The sequence below is a fragment of the Puntigrus tetrazona genome, chromosome 7 (assembly GCF_018831695.1).
Source record: "Puntigrus tetrazona isolate hp1 chromosome 7, ASM1883169v1, whole genome shotgun sequence".
NCBI lineage: Eukaryota > Metazoa > Chordata > Actinopteri > Cypriniformes > Cyprinidae > Puntigrus > Puntigrus tetrazona.
The window spans coordinates 28,218,293-28,246,289 of NC_056705.1; the positions used below are offsets into that span (position 1 = coordinate 28,218,293).

The 27,997-nt window shown below is 39.5% G+C and overlaps 1 protein-coding gene across 1 annotated transcript; it reads left to right on the plus strand.

The window, feature by feature from the left end:
• The first annotated feature begins 734 nt into the window (after nucleotides 1–734).
• cgnl1 (cingulin-like 1) lies at nucleotides 735–26,591 on the plus strand. Its single transcript, XM_043244526.1, has 19 exons — nucleotides 735–870; nucleotides 3,170–4,822; nucleotides 4,943–5,037; nucleotides 6,664–6,769; nucleotides 7,194–7,295; nucleotides 7,622–7,770; nucleotides 8,296–8,437; nucleotides 9,090–9,302; nucleotides 16,800–17,006; nucleotides 17,284–17,388; nucleotides 17,963–18,115; nucleotides 18,337–18,507; nucleotides 20,835–20,993; nucleotides 21,081–21,170; nucleotides 23,406–23,489; nucleotides 23,638–23,762; nucleotides 23,860–23,968; nucleotides 24,089–24,252; nucleotides 25,362–26,591. Exons 2-19 carry the CDS (start codon nucleotides 3,221–3,223, stop codon nucleotides 25,510–25,512), a joined length of 3,927 nt encoding a protein of 1,308 aa, XP_043100461.1. The 5' UTR covers nucleotides 735–870; nucleotides 3,170–3,220; the 3' UTR covers nucleotides 25,513–26,591.
• The last annotated feature ends 1,406 nt before the right edge of the window (nucleotides 26,592–27,997 follow it).

Below are 27,997 nucleotides of genomic sequence, written 5' to 3' on the forward strand. Positions count from 1 at the left end.
AATAAAATATTCCACGCCCATGTTAAACAATACAAAACTGACAATAAAAATTAAATGAACCATGTGGAAGGAACTTGAAAAAAAAACCACAAGATTTTTCCTCTAAACATCCCATAACCTTTGTACTTTTAAATATATATATATATATATATATATATATATATATATATATATATATATATATATATATATATATATATATATATATATATATATATATTATTACTTATTTAGATTTTTACTTGACAAATTATTTTTTTTTAACAAAATAGATCCAAAACGTTAGCCATATATTAAACAACAGGATGATTTTAACTTACCAGATTTTAATGTTTTCAATTTAGCTGGATATTAAAAAAGAACGTCGTTTCATTATAATGTTAAGTTATTAAATGCATCGAGGGTTTGCAGTTTTGTTTTTCTCAATAGGCGTACTTAAAAGTCAAGGGACCTATGTTCTTGAAAACGTCCTTTCTCCATCCAGTTGTGATAATTAATTATCACATGAAAAGCCTGGATTTCACCGATACTGGAAGCACAAGGGCTTGGATGGCCTACACCCAGTTTCGCACGCTGTGTCTTGAGATCAGCTGAAGGGCGACGCGCGCTGTTCTCCTCGAGGTCCTGTGGATCGGATCAGCTGATCTCGGATCAGTCCGCGCCGCTGGGCGGGGCGAGTGGAGGCTGTGGGCGGGGCTTTGCGCTCTTCAATAACCCAAGTGCGTGAAGTAAAACTAGTCTGAAAACAAGACGTGCAACAAGTGACTGTGACCAACTGAGTGGAGATGGAGCTTTCGCTTTGTGTCACGGCCGTTTACAGAGCTTGATCGGCAAATAAGCGCTTATTTTCGGGATAAACGACAAACAGCGGTAAGTGATGATTTGGGGTTTTGTTTTTATTTATTAGAGCGCGAATCTCCGCTGTTCTACAGGCATTGGGCAACACGGTAGTGGGTACAATAAAGTTTGTTAAAAGATTGAGATTAAAGTTTATAAACTTTAATAAGCAGCCAAACGGGTAATGTTCTTGTACTGTAAACCAAACTATATTATTAAACTTGGGGCGTCTGTTAGGATGATTATTTGTTGTTAATTACGGAAAATATTAATTAGTATGCAAAAAGCAGTTTGAGCAAAAAAAAATTAAGTAAATAAATCTTTTCTCTCAACTATATGCATGTTTTAGACAACCCCACAACTAAATGCAGCTGATTTGCAGCATATTATAAAACACTGCATTAAAAATATGAAATGAATCTGGTCAAACAGTACCCAAGCAATCTGCCTGATGCAAGTAAACGCAAAGAAACTTCATTGTGCCATGGCTGTGTATGCTTCTATCCTTCCTGACAGAGTTATGGTGTTTGCTCTGTCATCTAAAGAATGATTATCCATAAATCTCGTTGTTGACCATTTTGTGATGATGCTCCACAGCTATGGCCATGCTTAGGAGTTGGTAGTTAGAGGTGAACTCAAGGCAGTTTGGTAGTTAGAATTTCCCTGGAAGAGGAATGCAGGTGGAGGCCTGGTTGCAAGAGTTGACCCAGCCTGAGTTAGCTTCCCTGTCAAAGCTACACGTTTCCAGTGGGCACAATGAGAGGAAAGGAGCTACATTAACACCATTGAGTCCCTCTGCACATAGTACATGTGATACAGGAGCTGAAAGAGGCTATTGTGTCATATCCTTTTTTCTGCAGCAGAGCTCTGTTCCTTGTGGATAAGGGGGCTTGCCGCTTTTTAACTTGCCCTTATTGTTCTTTCTCATCCCCCTCTATGGAGCTGGAAAGTTTGAGTCTCTTCTGCTCACTTGAGTGTCTCCAGCGATGAGAAGAACTTTCCTATTTGGCTTGTTTGTTTGAGGATGATGTGTTCGTTTAGTGTTTTTGTAGTAGTTTTTTTTTTTTTAACCTCACGACTTTATGCTTTCAACCTGTAGTCTCTAGTGTCACCTTTATTCTTTATTGAACGGATTCTTTACTTGCCCATTGAAAATGAACCAATGCCATCTTTGTTTTCTTCATTGTCAAGCCCTCAGGGATCTCACAGGTTGCATGCATCGTAATACACTTCATGCTTTGGTCATACCATTTGCTGCTGCAACAAAGACATCAATGTGACTCTTGCAATCTTTTGTTGTCTTTGAGGTGGAAGGATGTTATCAGTGGGGTCCAGAAGAAACTGATAATAGCCTGTTGCCTGGTGTGATGCCTGTAGTGGGGTGATATTTTTTGCAGCTTTGTGTTTTGCCATTCGTGAGGCACAATACTATTGCTTATTGCGTATGTCAGTGAAATTCTTTCGACGTGATTGCACTGTCGAACATGGTGTGAGTGCAACTGCGCGTTTTTGATTATTTGCAGTCAAAACTGGCAACATTTTAAATATATTGTACTCAAAAGAATCAAATTATATGAAGACATCTTTACCACTATACTTAAGTTTATTTCCATGAAAGATATGATTTTGACAGACAATTTAGCGTCTTGCTTTTTCAAGACAATTGAATACTAAATCTGACTTCCTCTGTTTTCTTCCTCCGCTTATCTTTCTAACGCAGCCCCCATACTGTACAGTGACATCATTTACTTTTTTTTGCCAATGTTTGTTTTTGTTGAGATGTAATCTAACATTGCAGTTTCTGTTAGCTTTAGTCAGCAATGTCAGTGTGATTGAGATTATAAAGTCTGAAACTGGACTAAAGGCTACTTAATTTGCAGTTACTTAATTTTCTGCATGCTTGGCATGCTCTTATTAAGTTAGCGGTCATTATTGTACTATTTGAAATGGCATCAGATATTGTAAGTCATCATCTAACTCAAGTTTCTTGGAATAACTATACCATGTCTATGGCATGTGCCTCTGTCAGTGTTTGTCTCAGAATAAATACCTAACCTTGAGCATTGGACATTTTTAAAAGGCTTGAAAGGTCCTGTTTTGTCAAAACAACCTTTGCGGTGAAGGATCATGCTTTACTTTGACTTTGGTTTGAGGTCTAAAAAGCTTGCTTGCTAAATTCTGCACTATTATCTTATTTTAAGTCTTACAAAGAAACTATATGGCATAAACAAATGCTGTCAGACAGTGTCATTGTGGTCTTTTAAAACCACAAAGATAGTGGTAAGCATCACAGACTACTTATGTAATAATGAGATTATGGCTTTGTTTGCAGAGGTGAGCCGCTCCACAGAGAGGGATTTGATTGTTTCTCCCAGTGTTCCTAATGGAGTCTTATAGAGTTAGTGGCATGCCAAACACTGGACTATCACAAGGCTATCCGCAGCCTTCCCGCTCGAGAGGCCAGACCAATGGTACTTATGGCCTCAGTATCAGAGTTCAAGGAATAGATGGACATCCCTATGTGGTCCTCAATAACCAAGACAGAGGTCCAAACCACTATGCACAAAGCAATAATGGATATATGGATTCTGAAAGTCCGTTCAATTATGATGAATATGATTTCACAGGAAGCCGGAAGAATCTTTCTGAAAGCCCGTATATGGATTTTATGTCTCCAAAGCTCCATGGAGGTCCTCACAATGGGACTTCTGATCCTAAGAAGCAGTCCAGTCTGTTAAATTTCCAAAAGCACCCAGAGATTCTCAAGCCATATGATCCTGAGAGCAATACTCTCAATACCTTTCGAAGTCTGCCTTCAGTTGAGAATCGAAATCCCTACCCAGGATCCCTTCCCAAAGCCATCTCCCCAACTATAAGCCAAGCTAGATCCTCCAGCCAGATTCCAGAAGCATCTTTACCAGATGGCAGGGGATATGCCCAACCTCAAGTTCGTCCTCAGACACTCCCATTCAATGTCCAACCTCAAACTGGTCTAGCCAAAGACCATGTTCAGCCACAGCCTCAGGTCAAACCGCCTGTTCAAACACAACCTCAGGTTAAGCCACCATTTAAGACTCCAGTTCCCCACCAGACTCAGTCTCAGCCTTCACAACGCCTTCCAGTTCCTCAGCCATCTACAACAGCCAACAACCCCAATGACCAAACCAAGACCTCTTCTAGACCTTCCAGCTCAGTAAGTAGCACAAACTCCAGTTTGGAGCGAAGTCGGCGTGAACCAGACGTGTTGCCCTTGCGTCGTGTTGACTCCAGTGGCCCAGTGCTGCAGTCTTCCTCCTCCCGAAACTCTTCTCTGGGCTCCACCACACCAACAAAGGAAGACCAGTTGGACCAGCTTTATGCAGAGACTATCAACCGTCATGAGAACCGGCGGTACATCCCGTTCCTGCCTGGCACAGGGCGTGACATTGATACTGGTTCGATTCCAGGTGTGGATGAGCTCATCAAGAAGTTCGACAGCAAAGAGACTCAACAACGCAGGGGTCGGTCAGGGAGGAGGAATCGACTTAACCCAGAAGATCGCAAGCGTTCTCGTAGTGTCGATAGTGCCTTGCCATTCGCGCTTGGGGGTGACTCTGACTACTTGGATGAAGTTAGTCGAAATCGAGGCAGGTCTACAGAGCATCTCCTTCGCCCGTCACTGCTCCTGCAGAAGGCTGCTGCAGCGAAGACCTCCCCCATGTCACCAATGTCACCAACTTCCACTGTCGGGCCCAGGATAAACCTAAGAAACACAACACAGGTTAAAAGTGCTCCAGGCTCTCCTCAGGGCACAGTCTCCAACTCTTCAGCTGCTATTTTAGGGTACAAGAATCCCCAGAGTCATCCCTCTGTAGCACCTGTAGAGAATAAAAATGAAGAGGCCAAACCATCACAGAGTATGAAGTGTCTGTCAAGTGTGAAAATGGGATCGATTTCTCGTCCCACTGTCAATAGTAAAACATCAAGCACTGAAGTGGATGCTCAGGTAAGAAAACATAGTCTTCCTCTTTGCTATATATCATATAATCCCACCATTTTTGGGTCACCAGTAATTTGATTTCTGCATCTATACTTGTCACAACGTTTTAAAATTATTTTTGCCCAGGTAACACCTGATCTTCTGAAAGGTCAAGAGGAGCTTTCACAACAAACAAATGAAGAGACTGCCAAGCAGATATTATTCAGTTACCTCAAAGATGGGTGAGTTTCCTTTTCAAATAATTTCCAGTAATAGTCCATGACAAGGAAAATCTAAAATATATAATGCATGTACCTTTGCATGCATGAAGAAGTTTTGATGATGGAAGATGATTGATTAAGTGTCTTTTTATTTATTTATTTATTTATTTACAAGTGAAAAGGTCAATCTTAGGTTTTTGGAGGTAAATGTTTGTTTTTTTGGAGCATTGTAATTTTTTTTGGGGCAGTATTAATTTTTTGGGGCAGCATTTTTATTCATCTTATTAATGTTGGCCTTAACCAAAAGGCCTGCAGGTATCCTCTATGGAATATCATTTCCTCTACAATTTGTTTTTTTCTGCTACATGTTGGTTTTACCAACTTTAATCTGACACACTAGTTTCTAATAAATTTAAACTCTGACATTTGTGTTGTTATAGGCTTGTTTCCTACTCGTTAGTGTTTACTTGTCAGATTTTCCTTGGATTTTAAGGTAGTTTCCACATAGTCTGAAACATAATGATAACACTACAAGAATTTTACCTCCCCTACAATGATTTGTGTACAGTAGAATCATCCACTCACAACTCGCACAACCACACCCACACCTCTGTCTCAAACTTTCAAGGAAAAAAAACAGGTTCTTAATGTTCCTCCTCTTAACGTCTTACATCAAAATGGCAAGTAATTAAAAAAAATGCTTGTTAGATGTTCCAGACTGTTCTTTGTCTTACTGCCAACAATTCAAATCTGTTATTTTGCTCACCCAAAACAGCACTGTTTCCTGCTCTCCTCTAATCCTGCATGATCACTGCACCGCTTCAAACTAATGCTGTAGGTGCCCGACGGCCCAGCCTGCTCTAGCGAATAGCTGAACCCGTGCCCTTCCTGAACTCCATATTCTTGATGTCAAAAGTCCCGCCCCCTCTCTGCATTCCTCATGTGCTGCATGGAGGGAGGTGAGCAGAGTGGATTATACACCAGTGTCTGTGAACCTTCTGAATCCTGGCAGATGTAGGATCAGATATCTTCTGGTCAATGGCAACCTTTATAACCAACCCTACACAGTGAGCTGGTGGTCAGTTACCATTCAGAGGCGTGTGCCGTAGATGTCTTGGTAGATGTAATGGAGCAAAACTACACTGTCAGCAGTGTTGTGACTTGACACGTCTGTTGGCGACAGCAGCTTACGTCATGAAACCGTTAATGACAGTCCACTCTGTGGGAGGTGTGTGTGTGTTTTTGAAGGAGAGGCGGTGCTGGTCTGTTGGTTTCTCCTCTCTCTTTGTGAAATCTAATGATACGCTTTAATCTGTATATGCATGGCAGTAACCCAATGTTCTTTGCTTTTCCCTGATGCATCACTCGAGTGCCCTGGGAACATGCGGGCGTCCGTGTCCCTGCTCAGACACACATTCCCAGACATGTGACTTGTTAAAAGAAGGCAGTAATTAGGGGTGGGCAGGTCATGAGGTGACACATCAAAGCTTGAGTGCTCTGTACTCTCCACACAGGCAAAGAGCCAGGCTCTTTTCCCAGAAATATCAGGGATTATACTGTGATCCACACACTATCAACACACACTTTGGAGAAAAGGACTCTCAGACCATCTGAATGAATTATGAGTACTTGTGTCATGTTTTGCAGGAGCAATGATAACGATGACACCACAAAGAGGAAGGTCAACTTGGTGTTCGGAAAAATCCAGACCTTGAAGTCACGGGCCGCTGGGAACGTGCAAGGCGACAACAAAGTGAGCCGTTGTTGTGGCATTGTAATTGGGTTCAACAAACAGCTAAGACTGTGAGCCTCTTATAAGAGAGACTTAGTCTATCTCTTGGAGAAAGTATAAAGGCTGACTGAGGTTATTTACTCAGGGAACAGCATAGCCATGGCTAATGGTTAAACATGCAAGTAAAATCAGATCCAGAACCAAGTCTCTTTTACTTAATTTGTTTTATATCACTCGCACATACAAATTCACCAAATCTGTTGTATGAAAAGACTAGCTCACAGTAAATAAGCACTACAAATTCACATTAAAAAAAAAAAATTCTGATTTAAACTTATTGAGAACCTGCTGTTTTTATTCTGTTTGCATGTGAATCGCTGTTGAATACCTATCATTATATTGCTAAAAAAGAGCTCCTGTTTCTTTATAAACCTTCCTCTTTCAGTCTCCAGACCTTGCAGCCCAGGCTAGAGCCCTTCAGGAGCAGAAAGCAGAACTGGAAAAAGAAATCGCTGATCTTAAGAAGCAGCTTGAGGATGAAAGCAAGGTAATGGTGATCTCTCTCTCTCTCTCTCTCTCTCTCTCTCTCCCTCTCTCTGTCTCTCTCGCTCTCTCTCTCCCTCTTCCTGCAGATTTAACTCGTCAACTGTACCTTGGACCCCTGCTCTGTCTGTTTAGTCAGTTTGTTAGAAGCTTCCATGTCGACGGAAAATCCCATTCCTATCACCCCTTAAGATCAATAATCAAATTAACCAATTACTGGCTTATTATAAAGATTGGGCCTTAAATCCAAAAAAAGATGCCCGAACAGTCATTGATTTTGAAGGTTCAGTACTTTACTGTGATGTCTTATTATTATGCCTTTCCCTGCAGAAACGCAGTGATCTGAGCGAGACTCAGCTGAAGGCGGGAGCAGGAATGAAAGACTTGAGGAGAGAGCTGGAGCAGAGTCAAGCCGAGTGCAACAGACTGCGGGACAAGCTTAGTAAAACAGAGGCTGACCTGCGCACTACAGTGGAGGAGTAAGATACTGTCCTGTGGAAAGAAAGACCCACACTACATATGTAGAAAACTCACTAAACATTGAACACCTGTAATTGACAAATTCAGTTAAAAGCTCATAGGTTAAACATTTAGCTTGTTTTAAATTTAAATCCATTCTGCAGAATTTGACCCCAGAACAGAAGTTGCTGGCTAATGTCTGCCTGGCCTTGCATATGCTTATGAGCAGTCTGTGTGTTCGCTTTGAACTTTGGAACAGAGGGAAAACTTACAGGTGCTGGCCCTGATGTGAATCCTTCTTACACTGTGAAAATCTACACTACCCTCAGATATGCAAGTTTCTGGGATTTCTCCATCCCGGCTCTAAGGTTGTCAAAATAAAGTGTAAATTATCCTCTGTGACACCATGGTTTGAATTAGCAGGGGTTTATATGGACATGAGCTCAGCAGATTACTAGGCCTGTCTGCGCAGGCTCTTGTTTCAGTTCAGAATGCAGGTATCCTAAGTATGTGTGTGTGTGTGTGTGTGTGTGTGTGTGTATCAGACTCTACCAGGTGAAAATGGAGAAAGAGCAGTACCAGACTGAGATCCGAGACTTGCAGGACCAGCTCTCAGAGATGCACGATGAGCTGGATGGAGCCAAACAATCTCAAACAGACAGTACAGACAAAGAGGCCATGATGGAGGTACAGCAGATATTAAATTAAACAAAAGTGACATAAAAAAAAAAAAAAATTACAAAATGTTAAGCAGCGTAACTGTTTTGGATATAATAATACAATAATAATAAAAAATGTTTCTTGAAATTATAATGATTTCTAAAGGATCATGTGACAGTGATGACTGCTGAAAAGTCAGCTTTGCCATCACAGGAATAAAATATTTATTCAAATAGAAAACAGTATTTTAAATTGTACTACTATTTTGTAATATTGCTGCTTTTTGTCCCACTTTATATTAGGTGGCTTTAACCACTATGTATCTTTTGGTAAAAAGCACTTATTGTGTACGTGTTTTTATATTGTACTTTTTTTTTTTTTTTTTTTTTTTTTTTTAAATACCTTCATGTAATTACTTCTGCACTTATACATAATTACATTTACAATTATACATTATACAATTACATATAATTACATATAACTGCTGGAAAGCATAACGGAAAATCATTCCCATTGCCAAACTTTTGAGCAATAGTGCAACTTCTATTGAGGCGCATTAAAATTTAATGGAAAGCCATATATATTTCCCATTCAAATTTTACTCTTCAGTAATCTATATCATAACAGATCCGGCTTTGCATATTCAAAAAACACTCTAACATTGCACTGTTCTTTCTAGGACTTCATGCAACTGAAGCTAGACCTCCAGGAGCTGCTTCTAGCCAAAGAGGAGCAGGAGGATCTCCTGAGGAGGCGTGAGAGAGAGCTGACCGCTCTCAAAGGAGCTCTGAAAGAAGAGGTGTCAACTCACGATCTGGAGGTGGATAAACTTAGGGAGCAGTATGAAAAGGAGATCCGTAAGCTGCAAACTGCTGTGGAGGATGCCAAACAGGTGATTTATATCTGCCGTTTTACGTTTTTAACCAAAACGCGTAAATCCGCAACAGCAGAGGTTTGTGTGATGTTAAAAAAAAAACAACATAAACGTTTTCTGATCCCATTCCCTCTTTATCTCCCTCTCATTTCCTGTCCTCGCTAAAAGTGCCATGTAGCAAAGTAAATAATCTTAATCGCAAGCATAGATGTTCAGTCACTTTTCATAAGAAATGAGTTCCTAGCAACTTTCAGTAGTTGACCATGAATATTTTATGTAGAAAACGGATGACAGAGTCCCCAAATTCTGAAGAGACACATACAGTAAGAGCAGCTTTAAAGGTGGCGAGTTAGGAAAAAAAGAGCAAACAGGAAGAGAATGAGTTAAAGAGGTAGTTTAAGGACCGGTAGGTATCCACAGGTGGCTGGGACAGCTTTACCCTGCTTCTTAGCTCACTTCCTTTCTGCAACAAAGGAACTTCCTGTCCAGAGGAGGCCATTGTTGTCTTAGTTTAGATGTATTTTAAAAGACTAAACAGACAAAGAGCTTAATCTTGGTCAGGTGCCACAGTAAACCTGGTGTGGAGCTCGTTATGCTTATTTTCGAAATAGCTGCACTAACGGATGCCGGGAAGATAGTGGATGGTTTTGTCCTTGGATCTTTGAGAAGTGGACAAAGAGACACACTATGGACATCGGCTTTCTGGATATCTTAGCGGGCAACCAAGCCATCAGGCTCAACGAGTATTACCGTGCTCCTCCTCTTTGTGGTGTTAGTGTTGATAGGAAGGCCCCATGTGGAGGAACACTGAAGGGTGAAGCACTAAATGGAGTTTAGCGCTGCTTAATTGCGGTGGCAGGCCGTCACTAATCTAATGAGGCTCTTATGGGGTGGCTAGCTGGTCTTTCTCTCTCTTTCTTTGAAAATGAATGATGGGTTTGTTTCATATGCAAATAACTGGGAGAATTGCACATGGCCAATAAGTGGGTCACCGTACAGACAAGGGGTCTTACAGATGACACAATGGGGGGAGGTCTGTACAAAAAGGTTAGTTGATTTGTTTGCCTTTGTTGTTTTCCTATGAGGTTTTATCCAACATTAGCACTAGTTTAAAATGTTGATCCCAGGTACAACTTATGTGGAAATATCTCCAAGGCTTTTGTTACCAGCAATGTAGAAATTTTAGGTGATCAGTAGAACTCTTTTTGTTTCTGTCTGTTTGTATGGCAGAATATACAGCTATTGCTTTACCCTAATAGCAGGATGGGGAACAGAAAGGGAAATGGGGGTCACAGTGTCCCCCTCTCAGCAAGAGATTCCTGATTCTCAACGGTTAGGCGTCCTTGTGATGGGATTCTCTCCCTGAACCAATAGCTCTCAGTTGTTGTTGTTTTTTTTTATATTTAACTGGATTCTTTTGCAAAAACAGACCCTCACTATTATGACTAAGATTAGATATGGACTGTTATATCAGCCATTTATTTTCATTTTGAGATCATTAATTCAAAATGTCCACTCGGAAAAAGTTTCACCTTTTCCATTATTCTTTTTGAACGTTATTAAGCATTGTAATATATAGCATTATGAATTTGTTTTCAAAATGAATGTGATTTTAAATGTGTATTTATTGATTACATTTACAATAAAAAAATGATTAATCAATCAATTTAATTAAAGTTCACATGATATATAAAATTTTCATTAACCATTATATTGTCAGATTATGAGCTGATTTTTTTTTTTTCTTTAAACGCATATTATTCTTGACTACTGAGTTGGAACCAGTAATTTAAAAAGAAATGTATTATATCGTATGTTATATTGTATCTTTTGAGTCTCTTATATTTATCAAGTCTGTATTTGATCAAAATACAGTAAAAATGTTAATATAATTTTTGATATATTTTAACGTCATTTATTCCCGTGATGGCAAAGCTGGATATTTAGCACTGGTTGCTATAGCCTTATAATCCTTAAGAATCGTTTTGGTGCTCAAGAATCACTTTTTCTTATTATCTGTGTTAAAACTATGACACCGTTGTGCTGCTTAGTAGTTTTGTATCAGTGACGCAGTTTTTTTTTCAGGATTATTTGATGAAGAATGATGTAGAAATATTTTTAAATTATATACAAAAAAGCTTTTACTGACGCTTTTGATCCGTTTAATCTGTCCTTGTTAAATGCGTTATATGCAGTGTAGTTTAAGATATGAAGATAAATGTAAAAAATGTCACAGTAGTCTCTGGTGTACCCAACAGCCGCCTCATATGAACTCCTATCAGTCAGTCGCTACCGAAAATCCAAGATGCTGGTATCGGGATTTGTAGCCTTTGGTGAATTTGGGTGCAGCGGCGTTGCTGTGCTGTATTTGTTTGATTTGTGGGCTGTGGCTGATAGAGAGCGCTTGCTGTCTCCTTGGGGCTGTTTGGGGAGCCGCCGGTCTCACAGGACGTGGTGTGTTTCCTCAGGTGATGATAGCAAACTGTTCCGGCCTGCTCTGTGGTGATTCAGCTGGATGCCTGAGTGGGAAGAGGGGAAGTGTATGAGGAGATAGAGGGACAGAGGGATGTGCAACACTGAACAAAAACAGCCATATAAAAGCAAATGCAAGCTTCAAAGAGATTATGTGCATCTTCGCCTCACCCTTCGGCCTAATAGCAACAAACTCAGTTGGCACCCTTGTAGTGTCTTGACGGACAGTGACAATGATTTTAAGCGATTACTGTGACAGTTCATAGTCTACATATAAACAGACACCCTCATGCGTGACGCACACTTTGCGTGTAAGTAGGCCATGGCAGGGTCCTCACTACAGGCTGAACTCACTCCAGCACTGGCCTGAATTCTTCTGCCATTGTTCTCGCTGTTCCACAGAGCCAAAGTCCCCTGCTGTCACACGAAGTGTAGCGTCCTGAAACCCTACAAACCCCCCACCAGGAGCTCAGCAGAGGGGGTCCGACCCACTGAGCTCCTGCCTTTTATGAGATCAAACACAGAAGCACAAAGCTAAGGATTTAGCCCAGGCTCCGATTGAGTTCAAATGTCTTGGCTGTGGTTTTAAAGAGAGTGGAATATGACGGCAGTTGTGGGTAGTGGCATGCGTCTTTTGTGTATGGAAAACAAGTGATGAGTCGCTTTAGGTTACAATCACACCCAGTCTCATGACACCATCTGTATGTCCGAAGTGTTAATAACGGCTGTTTTGAATTTGGATTTTATTAAGGAGGTGGCTGGGAAAGTTATTTGCCCAACCTGCTTCTTGTTTCTGTTCTAGAGTCATAGTTACAAGGTGAAGGAGTTGTTTTATTTATTTACATAACAGTTGGGTTTGGAGTCAGTATGATTTTTATTTATTTTTTTGAATGTCCCTTATGCTCACCAAGGTCGCATTTGTCCATTATAAAACACAGTAAAAAGTAACATAGTTAAATAATGGTACACTTTAAAATAACATTTTCTATTTTAATTTATTTTTGTTTAATTGTTAATTTGCAGAGTTGAATGATTCTATTTAGCACATTTAAGATATATTCAAAATAGTAATCATGTGCAATATTATAAATGTAAAGTTGTCTAAAAGTAATGATTGCTTACAAAACATATGTTGACATATGTTGCGTCACTGTTGCCAACTATATTGCCAAACATACACAAAACCATATAGAGATAGAGAAGTAGGCACAGTTAGACATGGGGTAAGTGTAAACGCACCACAAACAGTTTTGGGGTCTGATCACCCGTAACACACGTGATCCCATTTGTAGTGTAATATTTCTTAATGCGTCCCAGGCAACCTCCTTGCCACATAACAATGGTTTTAAACTTTTCAAACTACGTCTCTACAAGTGCTTGGTCAAAATATTTGGGGAAGACTTGCAGAAGGTTTCGTTTGCTCTTTTCGACATCTCTGCATTTGAAATCGGTGTCCACTTCAACTCCTATTAGCCATCAACAATACCTTCCTCAAGAAAATATTTTCCTCTTTCCTTCTCTGAAGGACGATAGGAGGTTATTACAGGCGTCTTATGCAGCTGGAAAGAAGCCAGTGCTTTTCAAGCAGCGCTTTTTCATTTCCACCTTGAGCACCTCTCGCTGTCCTTAGTATTTCGTCCTGCTTCGGCACATTTGTGTCTATGTGCTCTTTGTTTAGGAGCAAAGCTATTGTAACGTATACCACCAGGATGCAGAAACAGACCCGGTGTTGTTTGGAGCTGGAGTGAAGCTTGAGTCTTTGGTGTTGCTGTGGTATTCAAAGGCTGATCGCTTTGTGCTTGACTGATAAAGTTTCAAGTACCTTGGTTGACCTGTCGCTTATGTTTCTATGGTTGTGTATTCTTATCTTTCTGTCGAGTCACAAGCTTTTATTGAGAAAAGCGCCTGGCATGTAAACAGAGGTCACATTGAAAAGTTGACCATAGGAATAGATGACTAATTGGTCTTGGCATTCGATGTGAAAACACAGGCTTGGCTGTTTTCGTGGAGGTAAAAACAGATGAATTTTGGATGTGAGGAAAGCAGGATTTCCTGTCATTTTGTCATGCTGATGAAATCACTGCTTGAAAATCACTGATGAAAACACATGCTGAGGCACAAGTATCAGTGCAGCTGTGTGGGTACAAGACAACGAAACACTGTACACAGTTATGGTTTGTTGTAAGAATTTTGATACGTAATGTATTTATGAAGGTCATTATGTGTTCTATTGGGAAATACTTGCATATCCTCTGACAGCTGTTATTTTTATATATATTTTATATAATTGCAATTTATGTAATTTAAAGGAATTGTTAGTGTAATAGAAATGGCATTGCCTACAGAGCAGTATATGCATAAATAGTGCGACGATATAAGTCAGGGTAGACCTGTGATTAAATTTTGCCTGGTTTTCTGGATGACTCTGAGATTATGTTGTACCCCCTCAGATTAAAAATATGACATGTAAACCTGAATGATTTTTGAATGGATTAGAGAGGTTTAGCTCTTTGGAAAAACCGATGCATGTGTAGGAGAAAATCCTGGTGAATTTGGGTTGGCTTTAGGCAGGTTTATTAGTTTCTCTGATGGTTTAGGCAATAAACGGTGCAGTAAAGATTTAGCGGCGCAAAGCATGAGGACGCTCTGTGTCCTTGTTAGGAGTTCATGAACTGATTGTGATTCTCCTGCCATTGTTACTGTTGAGCTTTTTGAACACTCTCACAATGCTGGTTAATGCCCAACTATACATAAACAGCCCGGGCAGGCTATAGCACCATTCAGAGCACACTGCTTTCCCAAAGTCTTTGTAGTTCGTCCGTCAAGAGGAAATCACAGAAACATTGCTCCTTTTGGCCCTTTCTGTTCTTCAGAGACCTGACAGCAACTAGGGCACGGAGGGAAAGAGAATGCGTGAACGTTCGTTAAACACGAACAAGAGTTTCAGCAGTTTATCAGCGGTGAAATGCCTCACTCCAAGTAAAGGGAAAAGGATATTGCAACAATTAAACCATGGTAACCTTCTCTGAAGGACACGGGCATCATGATAAGTGGCGTCATGTGATGCCGCAGCCTTTCCCGAAGACAAAAGCAGTGATATATACAATTTGAAAAGGTCATTACTCCCTAAACTTTGTCAAACTTTGTTATCTTCAGCAGTTTTGCAAGCGTAGAGTATGTTGCCTTTTGCTAGGTACTTATTAGCGAGGCACCGCTGTAGTTTAGGGGTGGTGGTGGTGTGGCGTAACAGATGTTTGGGTTTGTTTTGGGGCGGTTCGTCCTGGTGTTGTGGTTAATGAGTAAGGTATTACTGACCAGTCAGGGCAGCTGAGAGCGAGAGAGATTCAAAGAGGGCGTCAGGACTTTGAACTCTAAGCAGAACTGACATAAATCCACCCCAGTCTGCTAATGAGTCACTGCTGTGTTAGGCTTGGAATGATTTGACTTTAACAAAGAGCTGTGCCGTCGCCCGGATGTCCGTTGATCACAGGGTTTGCAATTGTAGTTCCACTCCATTAGGGTGCAGGTATTTCAGACACCTGTAACCTATAATCCTGATCTAAAGCATTGGCTTTTGTTCATTTAAAAAAACCATTTGCATAGAAAATGCAGTGTTGACTACAGCTAGCATTATCAGACTAAACAAATTTCGCACAGTAGTAGCTTTTTGTTTAGCTATAATTTAAGTATTGTCTTAGCCCGCAGTTGCTCACGGTAGATGGTTAAACCAGTTAGACAACATTCCCCCATGCATAGCAAACGATCTACCTGCTCGTCCGGTTATGGAGCCATCCGTGTTGTGTGTAATCTTTGAGCTGTCATCAACAGGATAAAGAGTCCTTCAGTGCATGACGGCTGTCTCGTTAGCTGAAAACCTCACAAGGAGTTCTGTACGTGTTGTTTTAGGTGTCCTTGACCATAGCAGAGTGAGTTTGGAATGACACAATGCATTTTACACGTACAGAAGCTCTACAGGACAGTCTCGCTTATTCATGAAACTTGGCGAAGAAGAACGATGAGCGCTCTAATAGTGGCTGAGCAAAAGCCCAAACCAGACAAAGAGGCAGCCACCAACAGAGCACAGCCTAATTAAGGAATTTGTTCACGTTCTGAGACGGCTGCTGAAGCCGTAACTCGTCAAAAGGCTTAAGGAATCAGGAAACTGTATAATGTGTCAGGTTGAGTCATTGAGAAACTGAAGGAGACATGCTTAGCTGACTCGAAATGGACGAGGCTAGTAAATCACACAGGGTCGTTCAGTTTAACCTCACCTCTGTTGCCTCTGATTCACTGCATTTATATTGGTCCACATCATTTAAAGGGGTGTCAAAGGTCAGAGGCCTGTTGTCCCACTCTCATTTTTCCATTAGACACATTGTTGAAGGAGTTCATTGATAAGTACTTCAACTCCAGCACTAAGTCAAAATTTTAACTCCAAAAATCATTAGTAGGTAAACTGATATAATATATATATATATATATATATATATATATATATATATATATATATATATATATATATATATATATATATAACTGCCTAGCTAAGCTTAATTTAGCATTACCTTTTATGAATAAATATATTTTGCCCCATGACAGTTATTTAATTACTTTTTTATATTTTTGAGAAATGGTGCAGGTGTTGCTTACATCTCCTGCGTGATGGGCCAGTCTCTGGCTGAAACATCATTTCTTGTAACGTTTATTTTATCCCCTCATATTTTCATTCTGATGGCTTAATGCAAAAATATAAAAGATTTTGGTAACACTTAGTTAACAACTTGAGTTAACATGATCTCAGAATGGTCAATACTTCTACAGTATTTAATATTATTGGGTTTTTTTCTGTACTTTTGATCAAATAAAAGCAAACAATTTAATGACTCCAGAATCGAATGCACACATGACATTTTCTTGAGAATATGTCTGTTGTTCTTACAATTCAGTGGGAACCAGTGTTGGGTTTTTGCCAAAATTTTGGTGTTCATTTTGTAACTGTAATTGTTTGTATCAGTGTTTTTCTGTTTTGTCCTCTTTTTCTAGAACAATGTTACAGCCAGTAAGGAAAGGGAGGAAGTGGAGGCGGCACGGAAGGCATCCGAGGGCCAGGCAGGCCGTCTGTCTCAGGAACTGGAGAGACTGCGCAAGAGGGCACAGGAGCTGGAGAATGAGATTGCCAAACTCAACCGTATCATTGATGAAGCCAAGCTCCAGGAGAGCAGGCTGGGGGAGAGAGCTGTACGTCTGGAGGTAACCACAGCCCTTTCTTTGATTGATTGTGTGAAAAAGAAACCCTTACATTTAAAGTCACAACCCCAAGGCAAACGTCACATGAACTTCTCGTGCTGAGATTTTCTGCCACTTAGTTTTATTTTACATTCTAATGACTATCAACATGAGGCAGCTTCCCCAGACGAATCTGAATCCCCATTAGCTCTTCCTTTTAGTCTGGGGAATGACTTAATCTGTGTCTAGAAATGCAGACACGGAGATGTAAAACACCTGTAATTTGTTTGTTCGTGGCTAGAAAGAGAAAAGGCAGCTGGAGGAGTCTCTCGCTGAGGTCAGGGAACAGGAAGAGGAAATGACCCGTGCTAACCGGGCTCTTAGCACTCGCCTAGAGGATGTGCAGGTGAGACCCAAGTTTGAGCTGGAGATAAGATGTTTGGTTTGGTGTTATTATTGGTTTGTTGCTTTGTGTACACTACTGTTCAAATGTTTGGGGTCCTCAAGCTGTTATTTTTGAAAGAAGTCTTCAAGACTGTACTATAATATTATTAAATCTATGCATTAAAATGCAATTCATATTACAGTTTTGCTGCTTAGTTTTTCTGTGCAAAGTGTGATACTTTTAAGTACTTTTAGACTAATGGAAAAAGAACAAAAATAACATTTTTATTTTCAGAAGTCTAAATGTCTTTACTGTCACCTCGATGTATCCTTGAAGATTAAAAGTATTTATTTCTTTCAGAAATTCTTTCCAATCCTATCTTTTGAACATTAGTGTACACACATAAATTTATACAGGCAAATTCCTTAATAATTGTGTAATTTTTTTTATTTTATTTTACAAATTCAGATATGTATATGATTTTTCTTTTAGGTCACATGTCTTAAAACTGTAATCGAAAGCAGCTTTTCTATTACAATAATTGGCCCTAAAGCAAGTCAAATGTTACTGTGTTAAATGTGTTTGCCATTCATAGAGAAACTTGACCAAAATGACTCAAGAGCACCACGAGCTGCAGGAGCGACTAAAGGATGAGAGGAGTCAGAAAGAACAGTTTAAAAACACCAAGAATGAGATTGAAGATGAGAGGAGGCTGCTGGACAGGACTGTGGAGAAACTGCAACGGGAGGTGAAAATAATGCTTTTTTTTATTATGTAAAAGTCTTAAGCTTATTAGTAAGTTGTTTTCAGAACACTGCTAAACTAGCATGATTTTTGTCACAGAAACCTAAACTGAAGCCGATAAATTTCTAAAAAAATGTTTACTTGTTTTGGGGTTGTTTTTTTTTTTTGTTTCATTTTTTTCCATCTGTCCTACTGGTTTTTCAATATCTCTTTCTGTCTTTACAGATGTATGAGATAGTGGAGGCGTCTCAGTGCTCAACTCAGGAGCTGCAGGAGCAGATAGACATGTACAAGGAGAAGAACCGGAGGGAAATGGCAGAGCTGCAGAAACAGCTGAGAGAGGGAGGACTGGAGCTGGAGAAGTCACGTCTCACCGCCAAGACCCTTCAGGAGGAGGTGGGTGGAGCGGGGCCATTATATCAACAAGATTTTATGGAAAACTCCAACCTGAAGCCAAGCCTGAAAACAAAACAAATCATTTCTAAATTCTGAAATAGACTAAGTACCAGCTGGTCTGAGCTGCAACATCTTTATTAAGCAGTTTAATATTCTGTTTATTAAGCACACACTGCAGTTATTTTGTCTGTCACTTTAAATGTGTGCGCGCTTTAAAATCTGGTCAATTCTGATTGGCTGCCAATGTTTTTATTCGTAGGAATTATTTTTTGAAAGATACTGTTTCTGTGTGCCATTCTCATTTATAGTGGTGGTGTGAACTTGTCTATTTTCATAGGTAAAATGTTTTTTTTACCATTTTAAAAATGGTCATTATAGTTGTCTTTCTTTTGATACTTAGTGCTACAATACGCATAAATACAAAACTGTGGTACTACCTTTTTTATGTAGTTTGTTTGACTCTGAAAGCTGATAGTAAAATCACATTTCATTGGTAGGATCATCTGAGGTAAACATTTGAAAGTGAAACACAGAGAAGCCTCTTACTGTTTGAGCCTTTATCCTAAGGGTTTATGCTTTTATTTATCCAACAGTGCAAAATATTTTTGGTAAATATGGGAAATGTATCTAGTCAAAGTCAAGCTTGCAGTTCTTAACGCTACATGTTTCTCAAGAAACATAACAGTTGGCTAGAGATATTTCAATGTAAACTCCTCCAAATGCCACGTTAAACATAATTTGCATAACTTCCATGTTATTCAGTTGATCTCTTTCTCTTTGGAGATGAATATCACTATATCGGCGCTCTTAGTGTTAAATAAACCTCTGGAATGTTCCTCGCCGACATTAATCATCGGCTGACATTCTTTTGGCAGATCAGATTTTTCAATCACTTCAGCTCTTATTGGCAGTCCCTATCCAAGCCCATCAGTTTATATACTCAACAACCCCAAGTGGGACTAACCTCTGACCTCTGCTGTTATGCGCTTTAACCCTGTCAGCACTGTGGTATTTGAAGAATGTTATTGTTTGATATGGGAATCGGGCATTATTGGTCAGCCCTGTGAATGAGGTCCCGTGGAACAGTGGGGACGGGACCCATCCCCCAATCTCATTAACACTTTATGAGCTGAGAACAAAAGTGTAATCTGGCCCGCTTTCAACACTCACTGACTGACTGTAATTCTGCTCCTCTGCCTGTGAAATTTCTGGGCATGAGCGGAGAAGGGAGCAAGAGTGTCAGGACGAAAGACGGAAAGAAAAGCAAACGGTGAAAAGAGATGTAAGAGTGAGACGTCCTCCGCTGCACAGCTGTGTGTGAAGGAAGAGACAGATGCTGTGTTCCTGTGGGAAGCGTTGGGTCTGAGCGATGACCTGCTGACACCTCATCCTCCCAGAATTCCTTCTTACACGTGTTCTCCTCTCTGACACACTCTCCTCATACGGAGCATGACCTCGCTCTCACAGCTGTTTCCTCTGGAGCCATGCACCTCTGCTTCCCTCTGATATAAAACCAAATCACACCCATGTATCCTCCTTACATGAGCATATCGCACACTTTTTGTCCTTTTTTACGGAGTATGTATTAGGTACTTTTTTTATAGGTTAAAATTACACGCAAATCTCAAAATCGCCTGTTCGTGTTAAAGAGTGCATTTCGCGTGTGTTTAGAAGTTCGCTCTTGACAGAGGGAGCATCTTGTGGGCAGAAATATAACTGCAGGAACAGGCAGGCAAAATATAGAAATCGTGTTCGAGAGAAAGAGATCCAGTTCAAACATAGCACAGCATCGAGGTACAAATTAAATGATAATGATGTTTAGAGAATTCAGTGGCAGATGATTTAAATCACGAAACTATTCTTATCACACTATTTGTCCTGTGTTGGGTACAGGTTAAAATATTACAATATTATAAATGCATCTTCACTTACACTATATGGGTACACTATATGTTAGTGAGATTTAAACTTATTTCTTTCTTTTTTTTATTCAACAGGGATGCATTAAATTGAAAAAGTGACATTTAAAGACATTTTACTATTACTGTTATTTTAAACATTTTAATAAAGCAAATTAAAAACAATGATTTACCAAAAAATATTGAGCAGCACAAGTGCTAAAAAATTCTTTACAATCATAGAGATAAACTACATTTTTCAAATTTACTTCTATAGAAAACAGTTACCTAAATAAAGCTGTAAAAACACTCACATCGTGACATAAGCATAAGAAACTGCTTTTGAAACTCAGTCATTTTCTGTTCACCGCTATCTGACTGGATGTGAAAGTGTTTTCAGACTAAAATGTGACTGTTTGTGTGTTTCAGCTGGCTCGAGTGCAGGAGGATCTGCGGCAGTGTCAGAAAGACAAAGATGAAGCTCTGCAGAGAGTTAAGGACCTGGAGCAGAAGGTTTTTGAACTAGAGGTCGAGACCGAGACCAAAGTCCATTCAAACGACAAAACCAGACAAGTCAAACTCTTGGAGGTTGGAGGTGTTTTCTTTCCATCATCAAGTGTTTCTTAAACTGTTGCCTATATTATAATGTAAATTTGTGCTTTCATCTGTCAACAGGACCGTGTGTCTGCGGTGCAGATGGAGCTGGAGGAGGAGAGACAGAACGGAGACTTGCTTTTGGAGAGAATAGAGAGAGGAAGAGAACAAGTGAGATCCTCTTGACGCTGTTTTATTAATACTTTACCATAATCAATGGTCAAATCTGTTTTATATTTTAGATTCTTTGTAGTATAGATTATAGGGCATATCCCAGATATCTCTCTTGATCAGGTGCATCCTGGGATGCTTTTTTTAAATCGTATTGAAGTTCACATTTATATTTGCCTTTTCTTCATTATCTTGCCAAACTCACACATTGTTGAGGAATAAAACTTTTTAAAAAAATAATGTATTTGTCTAGCAAACTAACATAAAACATTTAATCAAGAGCCTTTTGATTTGACTGGTGCCTGTATAGATATTTTTATATTTAAAATGAACTAAAGAAACGCACAGTTTGCAAATCATGCCCGTGCCACTCAAAATGTAGTATTTTAAAAACGTCCTTCTCCATGAGCACTTTGTAACAAGCCGCACACACTTTTTCATTCCTGCTTAAATACAAGTGACGGAATTGAACTTGAATGCTTGTTCTTGAATGTTCTTCTTTTTAAAGTTGCACTCGAGATTCAGAGTTAATTCACACCAGAGCAAGAGAAAGATGGAGTGCGAGAGGGAGTGCATTGTAAGAGGAGCTTGCGTAATCGTTCTCTTTGGCAGCCTGCCTCTTGGTGAAAGAGTGCCTGTCCGAATTTCAGGCATCAATTAAGAGCCTTCTCTAAAGCTCCACTTCGGCCAAAATATGCAAGCGGCCAGGCATCTCAAGCCGGCTAGTGGCAAAGCTTACTGTAAAGCATTTTAGCGAAACATCCAGAATCGCCCAAGCAGAGGATTGAAGCGAGAGAAACCTGAACAATCATTCCAGTAGAAGAAACGTGTTGCAATCTCAGGCACAGATGATTCATGTTTCCCGAGAAACAAGGTCTGGTTTCTACAAACTCTCAAGCTATCGGGACATATCCGGAGACGGATTGGATCTTTTGCTTTTTGTGGAAGCAAGGCAAACTTTTTATAGGCAGTTTATTTTTTTGAAGCGAGCCATTTTTAGGATCATGCATCATTTGCTTGGACCTGTGACTTTTTGAACTTGGACCTTTTTGTAAAACTTTCTTCAGGACTAGCCCAAATTTTTCCCCCTCGTTTATTGTTTGCAAAAGCGAATCCGGCACGTTTGTCCGATTGCACCTGTCGCACCGCTGTTAGTCCCTTTTTTAAAAAGCGACAAATCTAGATCAGGGCTGAAGACGTGATTAATAGATTATGAAGGAGAGGAGCGTGTGAGCTTTTTTTAATTGTCTGGAAATAGAGAATGGAAGCGGATGTAATGACACAATAGTGTTACGCTCGGGCCGAGGTGAGTTTGTGTGGAAACGGCAGAGGGCTCTGTGGAGACAGAAGCGGGGGGTGGTGTCAGGACGGGCACACCTGCGTCCGCGGCAGCAGGTGCACGAGCGGCTGTCTAAATGAGAATAATCTCCCGCTCTTTGCTCACATGCTCTCTGGCTCTCTCTTTCTCTTGGTGTCTGTATCGCTCTCGTGCTTTGATTAGTTTCAGTGTGTTTTCTGCTCTGCTGACGCAGCGCCCTGCAGGGTAGAGCGGCACACGCGGCCCATCCCTCATCCCTGAGCCCCGCTGTCACACGCTAATTGGCATAAAATATCATCCACTCTTAGCGCCTGGCAGGAGACAGAGAGAGCCATCTTCTCTCCATCGATCGTTATTTCTCCTTTTCAATTTCTATCCCTTATTCCATATCCGTCTCTGCCGCTACTGTCTTAAGGCAAGTTCTCTCTACATTTTCAACCCTTTTGCACATTTCGTGCTTTGGAAGACTGATGTCCATGAGAAGTATTTTTGGCTTGGAGAATTTCTAACAGCCTTTGTGTATAATGCACCATAAAACTTTTAATGCATTAAGTATGCCTTGTAAGCGTAACCACAGTTCATATGTTTCAATAATTATCAGTTCATTGTTACAATTTTTTAATTCGGTTAAAATTATTTACGACAAGATGTAATGCACATTTTGTATAATTATAATGCATTAAAATTTGTAATAATGCTTTTTAAATGCATTTATATAGTTTTTAATTGAGATTAATATTTTTATTACCTTGGATGCACCAAAGGTGACAGTGATTTTTTTTTTTATAATGTTTTGAACAGTAGTTTATGACTACATATATGCCATGTATACAGTTAGAGGAGAGTTTTATTATTGTTGGTGTGCTGCGTTAGTGAGGTTTGCCACTAATGTTTGTGTCGCTGTGTTTGTGTCACAGTTGGAGCAGATGAGGAATGAGCTGATGCAGGAAAGAGCCAGCAGACAGGATGTGGAGTGTGACAAGATATCCCTGGAGAGACAGGTAAAAACAAACCCGTCTGACTCTGATCGATGCCTTAAACCAACCATCATCTGCTCTTGCGGCTCCTGGCCTCTCAAACTAGCAAAACTCCTCACCTGTAATTTCCTTCATGTAAAATTATACATTCCTTTTCCTTTTCTGTGTCAAGAATAAGGATCTGAAGAGCAGGATTGCGTATCTAGAAGGCTCTCACAAGCCGAGTAAAGAAGGAATGGTGTCCCAGCTGGAGAACCGCATCCAGGAGCTAGAGGAAAGACTGGAAGCAGAGGAGAGGTGAATGAGAAAACTAATGCATTTAGCATGTCCTAAACATCATAGCTGATGTAAATTTCTTTTTTCTCTCTAAATAACATAATGAAATATTTAACAGGGAACGAGGTAACCTGCAGCTGGCGAATCGTCGATTAGAGCGCAAGGTGAAGGAAATGGTGATGCAAGTGGATGAAGAGCATCATTCCCTGCAGGATCAGAAAGATCAAGTCAGTAAACGTCCTCCTCTAAGAGGAACACTCAATTATGGAAATAATATTTAATTGGTCCTTTTAGGTATGTTGCAATACCGTGTTCTTATCTGATGTGGTGTGTGTGTGTGTGTGTAGCTGAACCTGCGTCTGAAGGCTCTGAAGAGGCAGATGGATGAGGCGGAGGAGGAGATCGACCGACTGGAACACAACAAGAAGAAACTGCAGAGAGACCTGGAGGAGCAGCAGGAGGCCAACGAACAACTCCAGAGTCAGCTCAAAGCACTGCGCAGTGAGATGAGGTAACTATTCCAACGCTATTCAGATAAATACATTACTGCTGATCCGGGTTCAGCTCTGAGCGCTGTGCTGTCAGCTAAAATAGTTACCACTGAAGGAACGACGCTTCACAGGGTGTGCAGTTAAAATCGAGCTGTGCTGTTTGTTTCTCGGTCCACACAATGTCATTTAATATTTCTGAGAATGAAATGCAAGTTGCATGCCACCATTACCTTTCATAATAAAGAGCTAAAGCAGAAGCCGGATGTATTCTGATTAGTGTGTTTATAATTGCTGGAAGTACCATTGTATTATCTTAAAGTTCACACACATTCAGACAAAAGCCTTTACATTTTAAAACGGCTAATAATCGTTTCAAAGTAAGTTGTCAAATGCATGTAAATGCATTGTTATACATAGTTTATATTTGGATTAATCCAAACGATTAATCGTTATCCAATAAATCAATCACTTTTATTAATGTAGCGCTTTTAACAATGCAGTTTGTATCAAATAGGAGAATAGAATAATAAGGATGAATAATGGTGAGATTTAACTATTTTTTTAATTAAACGCAGGGACAGTTGCAAGGATCCAAATCCCCATCCATTACAGAATGGAGAAAAAAAAGTTTTCTTATATAAGAAAAAATTATTTTTCTTAAATATATACATGTATTTATGTATACATAATAAATATACACATTACACATTCATATATTATATAAACAAAAACCTTTATTTTGGATGCAATTAATTGTTTGACAGCACTAAATAATACATTTTTCTTATGCTGACCAATACTGCGTTTGTTTGATCACAAATACAATAATATTGTCAAGTATCATTACGATTTAAAATGTTTTCTACTGTAATATGTTAAAAATTTAAAATGTATTCCTGTGATCCTGTGTAAAGCTGAATTTTGTCATTTCTATGGTGTTGAAAACCGTTATTGCTGCTTATGTTTTTGAAAGAAGACAAAAACATAAGAACTTTTGACCACTAGTGTATATTATTACTAACTGAAAATCAGCCCTTACACAATGCACAGGCTTGTATAATGTAAAAGATTACTTGTATTCCTTAGTCTGACTAAAACTGTCTTAACCGTTTGGTTGTTATTTCACAAGGCGCAAGAACAACTCCGCACCAGTCCTGAATGACGACGACGACGACGATGACGACGATATCAGCACTGATGGAGAGACCTACTTCAGTTCTTCATCCGGCTACAAGCGCTCCGGCAGCCAGGACACCATCATCTCCAAGTTCTCTCTGTGAAAACGCTACTGGAAATTGGAAAGGAGTTACAAAGAAAGATAGATTTGCGCTCTCAGTTATGAACTCTGCCACAGTTTAATGTAACCATGAGCCCGATCCCAATGCCTTTTTCCCCATGATGATATATTTTTGCTAGGTTTTTGTACAAGTAATCTTTTATGTGTTCAAACCCTATCGATACTGTATAGCACTGTATATCTGCGTAAAATACGTTTGCCAACTGCTTTTTCTTTCTTCTTTACCGTTAAATATTTAAATTGTGCAGTTCCACTAAATCCACTGACATAAAAAGCCTTTAAATGATGCAAAACCTCCATTAGATATTTAACTGTCCGGAAAGTGAAGGATCGACGGATCTGAAGACAATTCAGACTAATACATGTTAAGGGAAGTATGTATGAGGGACATTTTCTATATTAAAACATACAGTTACAGCCAACCTTTTTTTTTTTTTTTTTTTTTACTTAACGAACAAGCAGATATAATGTTTTTTTTGTTTTTTTTCTATTCATATGAAGCTGCTTTCTATTCTGTAAATGTTCATTAATTTTTAGCATTATTCCAGACAGCAACGTGAAAATGTACAGCAACTGGCTTTAAAAATCTGTAGACCTGTTACATTACGTAGTCGCATTTATGTTTCCAGGATTTTTCACTCCTTTCTGAAACACAAAACAGTGTTATGGATTAAACCATATATGAGCCTATTTGTATTATAAAAACATGTAGAATCGGTTTCACTGTACCTTCATGCTGCGCTGTGCCTGCACAAATGTGAACGCATCTGTGTGCCTGTTGTTTCGGAGCTGGAAAAGAAATATGTCCTTTGTCCTTATGCAAACCTTGTATATTACCGTTTTGACAATCACCCTGCGAGAAGACTGTGATGATTTGCACTGTATGTTCAAGTGAACTCTTTGTGTGTCCGGTGCTTAAATGTTGTTTAATGGAACAAAAGCGCAATTATTAGTCATTAGTGCATTTTTTTTTTTAAGGTTCAAAAACGAAACCTACCTCTACCTCTCTGTACACATCTACATATTAAAAAAATAAATAAATAAACTCCACAGTTAATCCCATGATGCTCGGTTTATTTTCTTTCCCCTGCTTTTTTATTTTGTATTAGAATTTAAAATGTACCAGAGGTAATTGACCGTCGGTAATGTGCATGAAATGAGATTCAACCAGGGGGCCTCTGCAAACTACTACCAAATAAGTCTAAAAATTATTATAATTTTCTTTTAACGGTCGTAAAATGTTAAAAATAAAGATATACTACATTAAACTGACATGTTTACACTGGAAGTACCTGAAGTACTTCTAGGATTAGACGGGGTTCTCCTTTTAAAAGGTTAAGAAGCACTCTCTAGATCTTGATCCTGTTGTGCTTTTAGTTAAAGAAACTAAACTGATATAGCTCCTCTAGAAGAGCAAGAATCTTCCCCCAGTGTTGAGAGAGGACTGCAATTGTGTGCTTTACATGAGCTGTGGAGGAGAGGCCCGGAGCCCCATTATAAATCCTTTAGCTGTTGTCTTGAGCTCTAGTCTGTATTGTGGCAGCACAAAACAAACAAACCTCCTGATGTGAGAGGAGCATCTCAGCCTGCTGTGCACAGATTCTTGGCAAAACCTTCACTCGTCCGGGGTGGGGCTGACATAGAGAGACTAGTGAAGAAGATCCAAGATTCCTGAAATTCTGAGCCCACTCCTCACGAACTCACACACATAGCGGTTTATTTTATAGGTTATGGCTAAAGTTTTATATTAGTTCTGAATTTTAGAAACGTGTTGCTTTTTGAACACGGAGGGGTGGCGATTAACAGCTCTCTACTGCCCTCCTCTGGACAGTAAGGAGCACTGCACGGTTGAACATGAACGACGTTAACGCAGGAAGTTCACAATAACTCATACATTAGCCAGTTTAGAACAAACTAAAGTTGGTTAGTTGCTTGCAAATAATGATGTAAATAACGTGACTATTTGACAACTCTTTTTATTTTTATATACTGAACTGAACAGACTATGATCTCACCTAATGGCCGTTAATCACAGCATAATTAAGGAACTGACTCAAATACATAAGTTATAATGACAGCATCTGGGAGTCAGTCAACCTCACAAAGTACATACCTGCATAACTTTTACGATCATTAGTCACAGAATGCCATTTGTGCTTCTTTCAGAAAACTGCACCGACGTTACACTCAAGATTCTGGTTCTGTTTTTAGTAAAATAACCATTCCATAACCACAGACTCCACAAGAAAAAGCTATTAAGGTGGAAAACGGCTTAAAACTTGTTTTTGTATCATCTTGTGTTTTTTGCATCTTCAGTATGTTTTGATTTTATAAATTAATTATCGCGTGATCTCCTTTTTGAGAAGCACCGGGTCAGGGAATTGTTCAAATCTGTATCCTAATAACGTGTAAATGCAGTTGTAAGCTTGCCTTGAGAGCATCTCAAGTGAACAGACTGAAGATACATA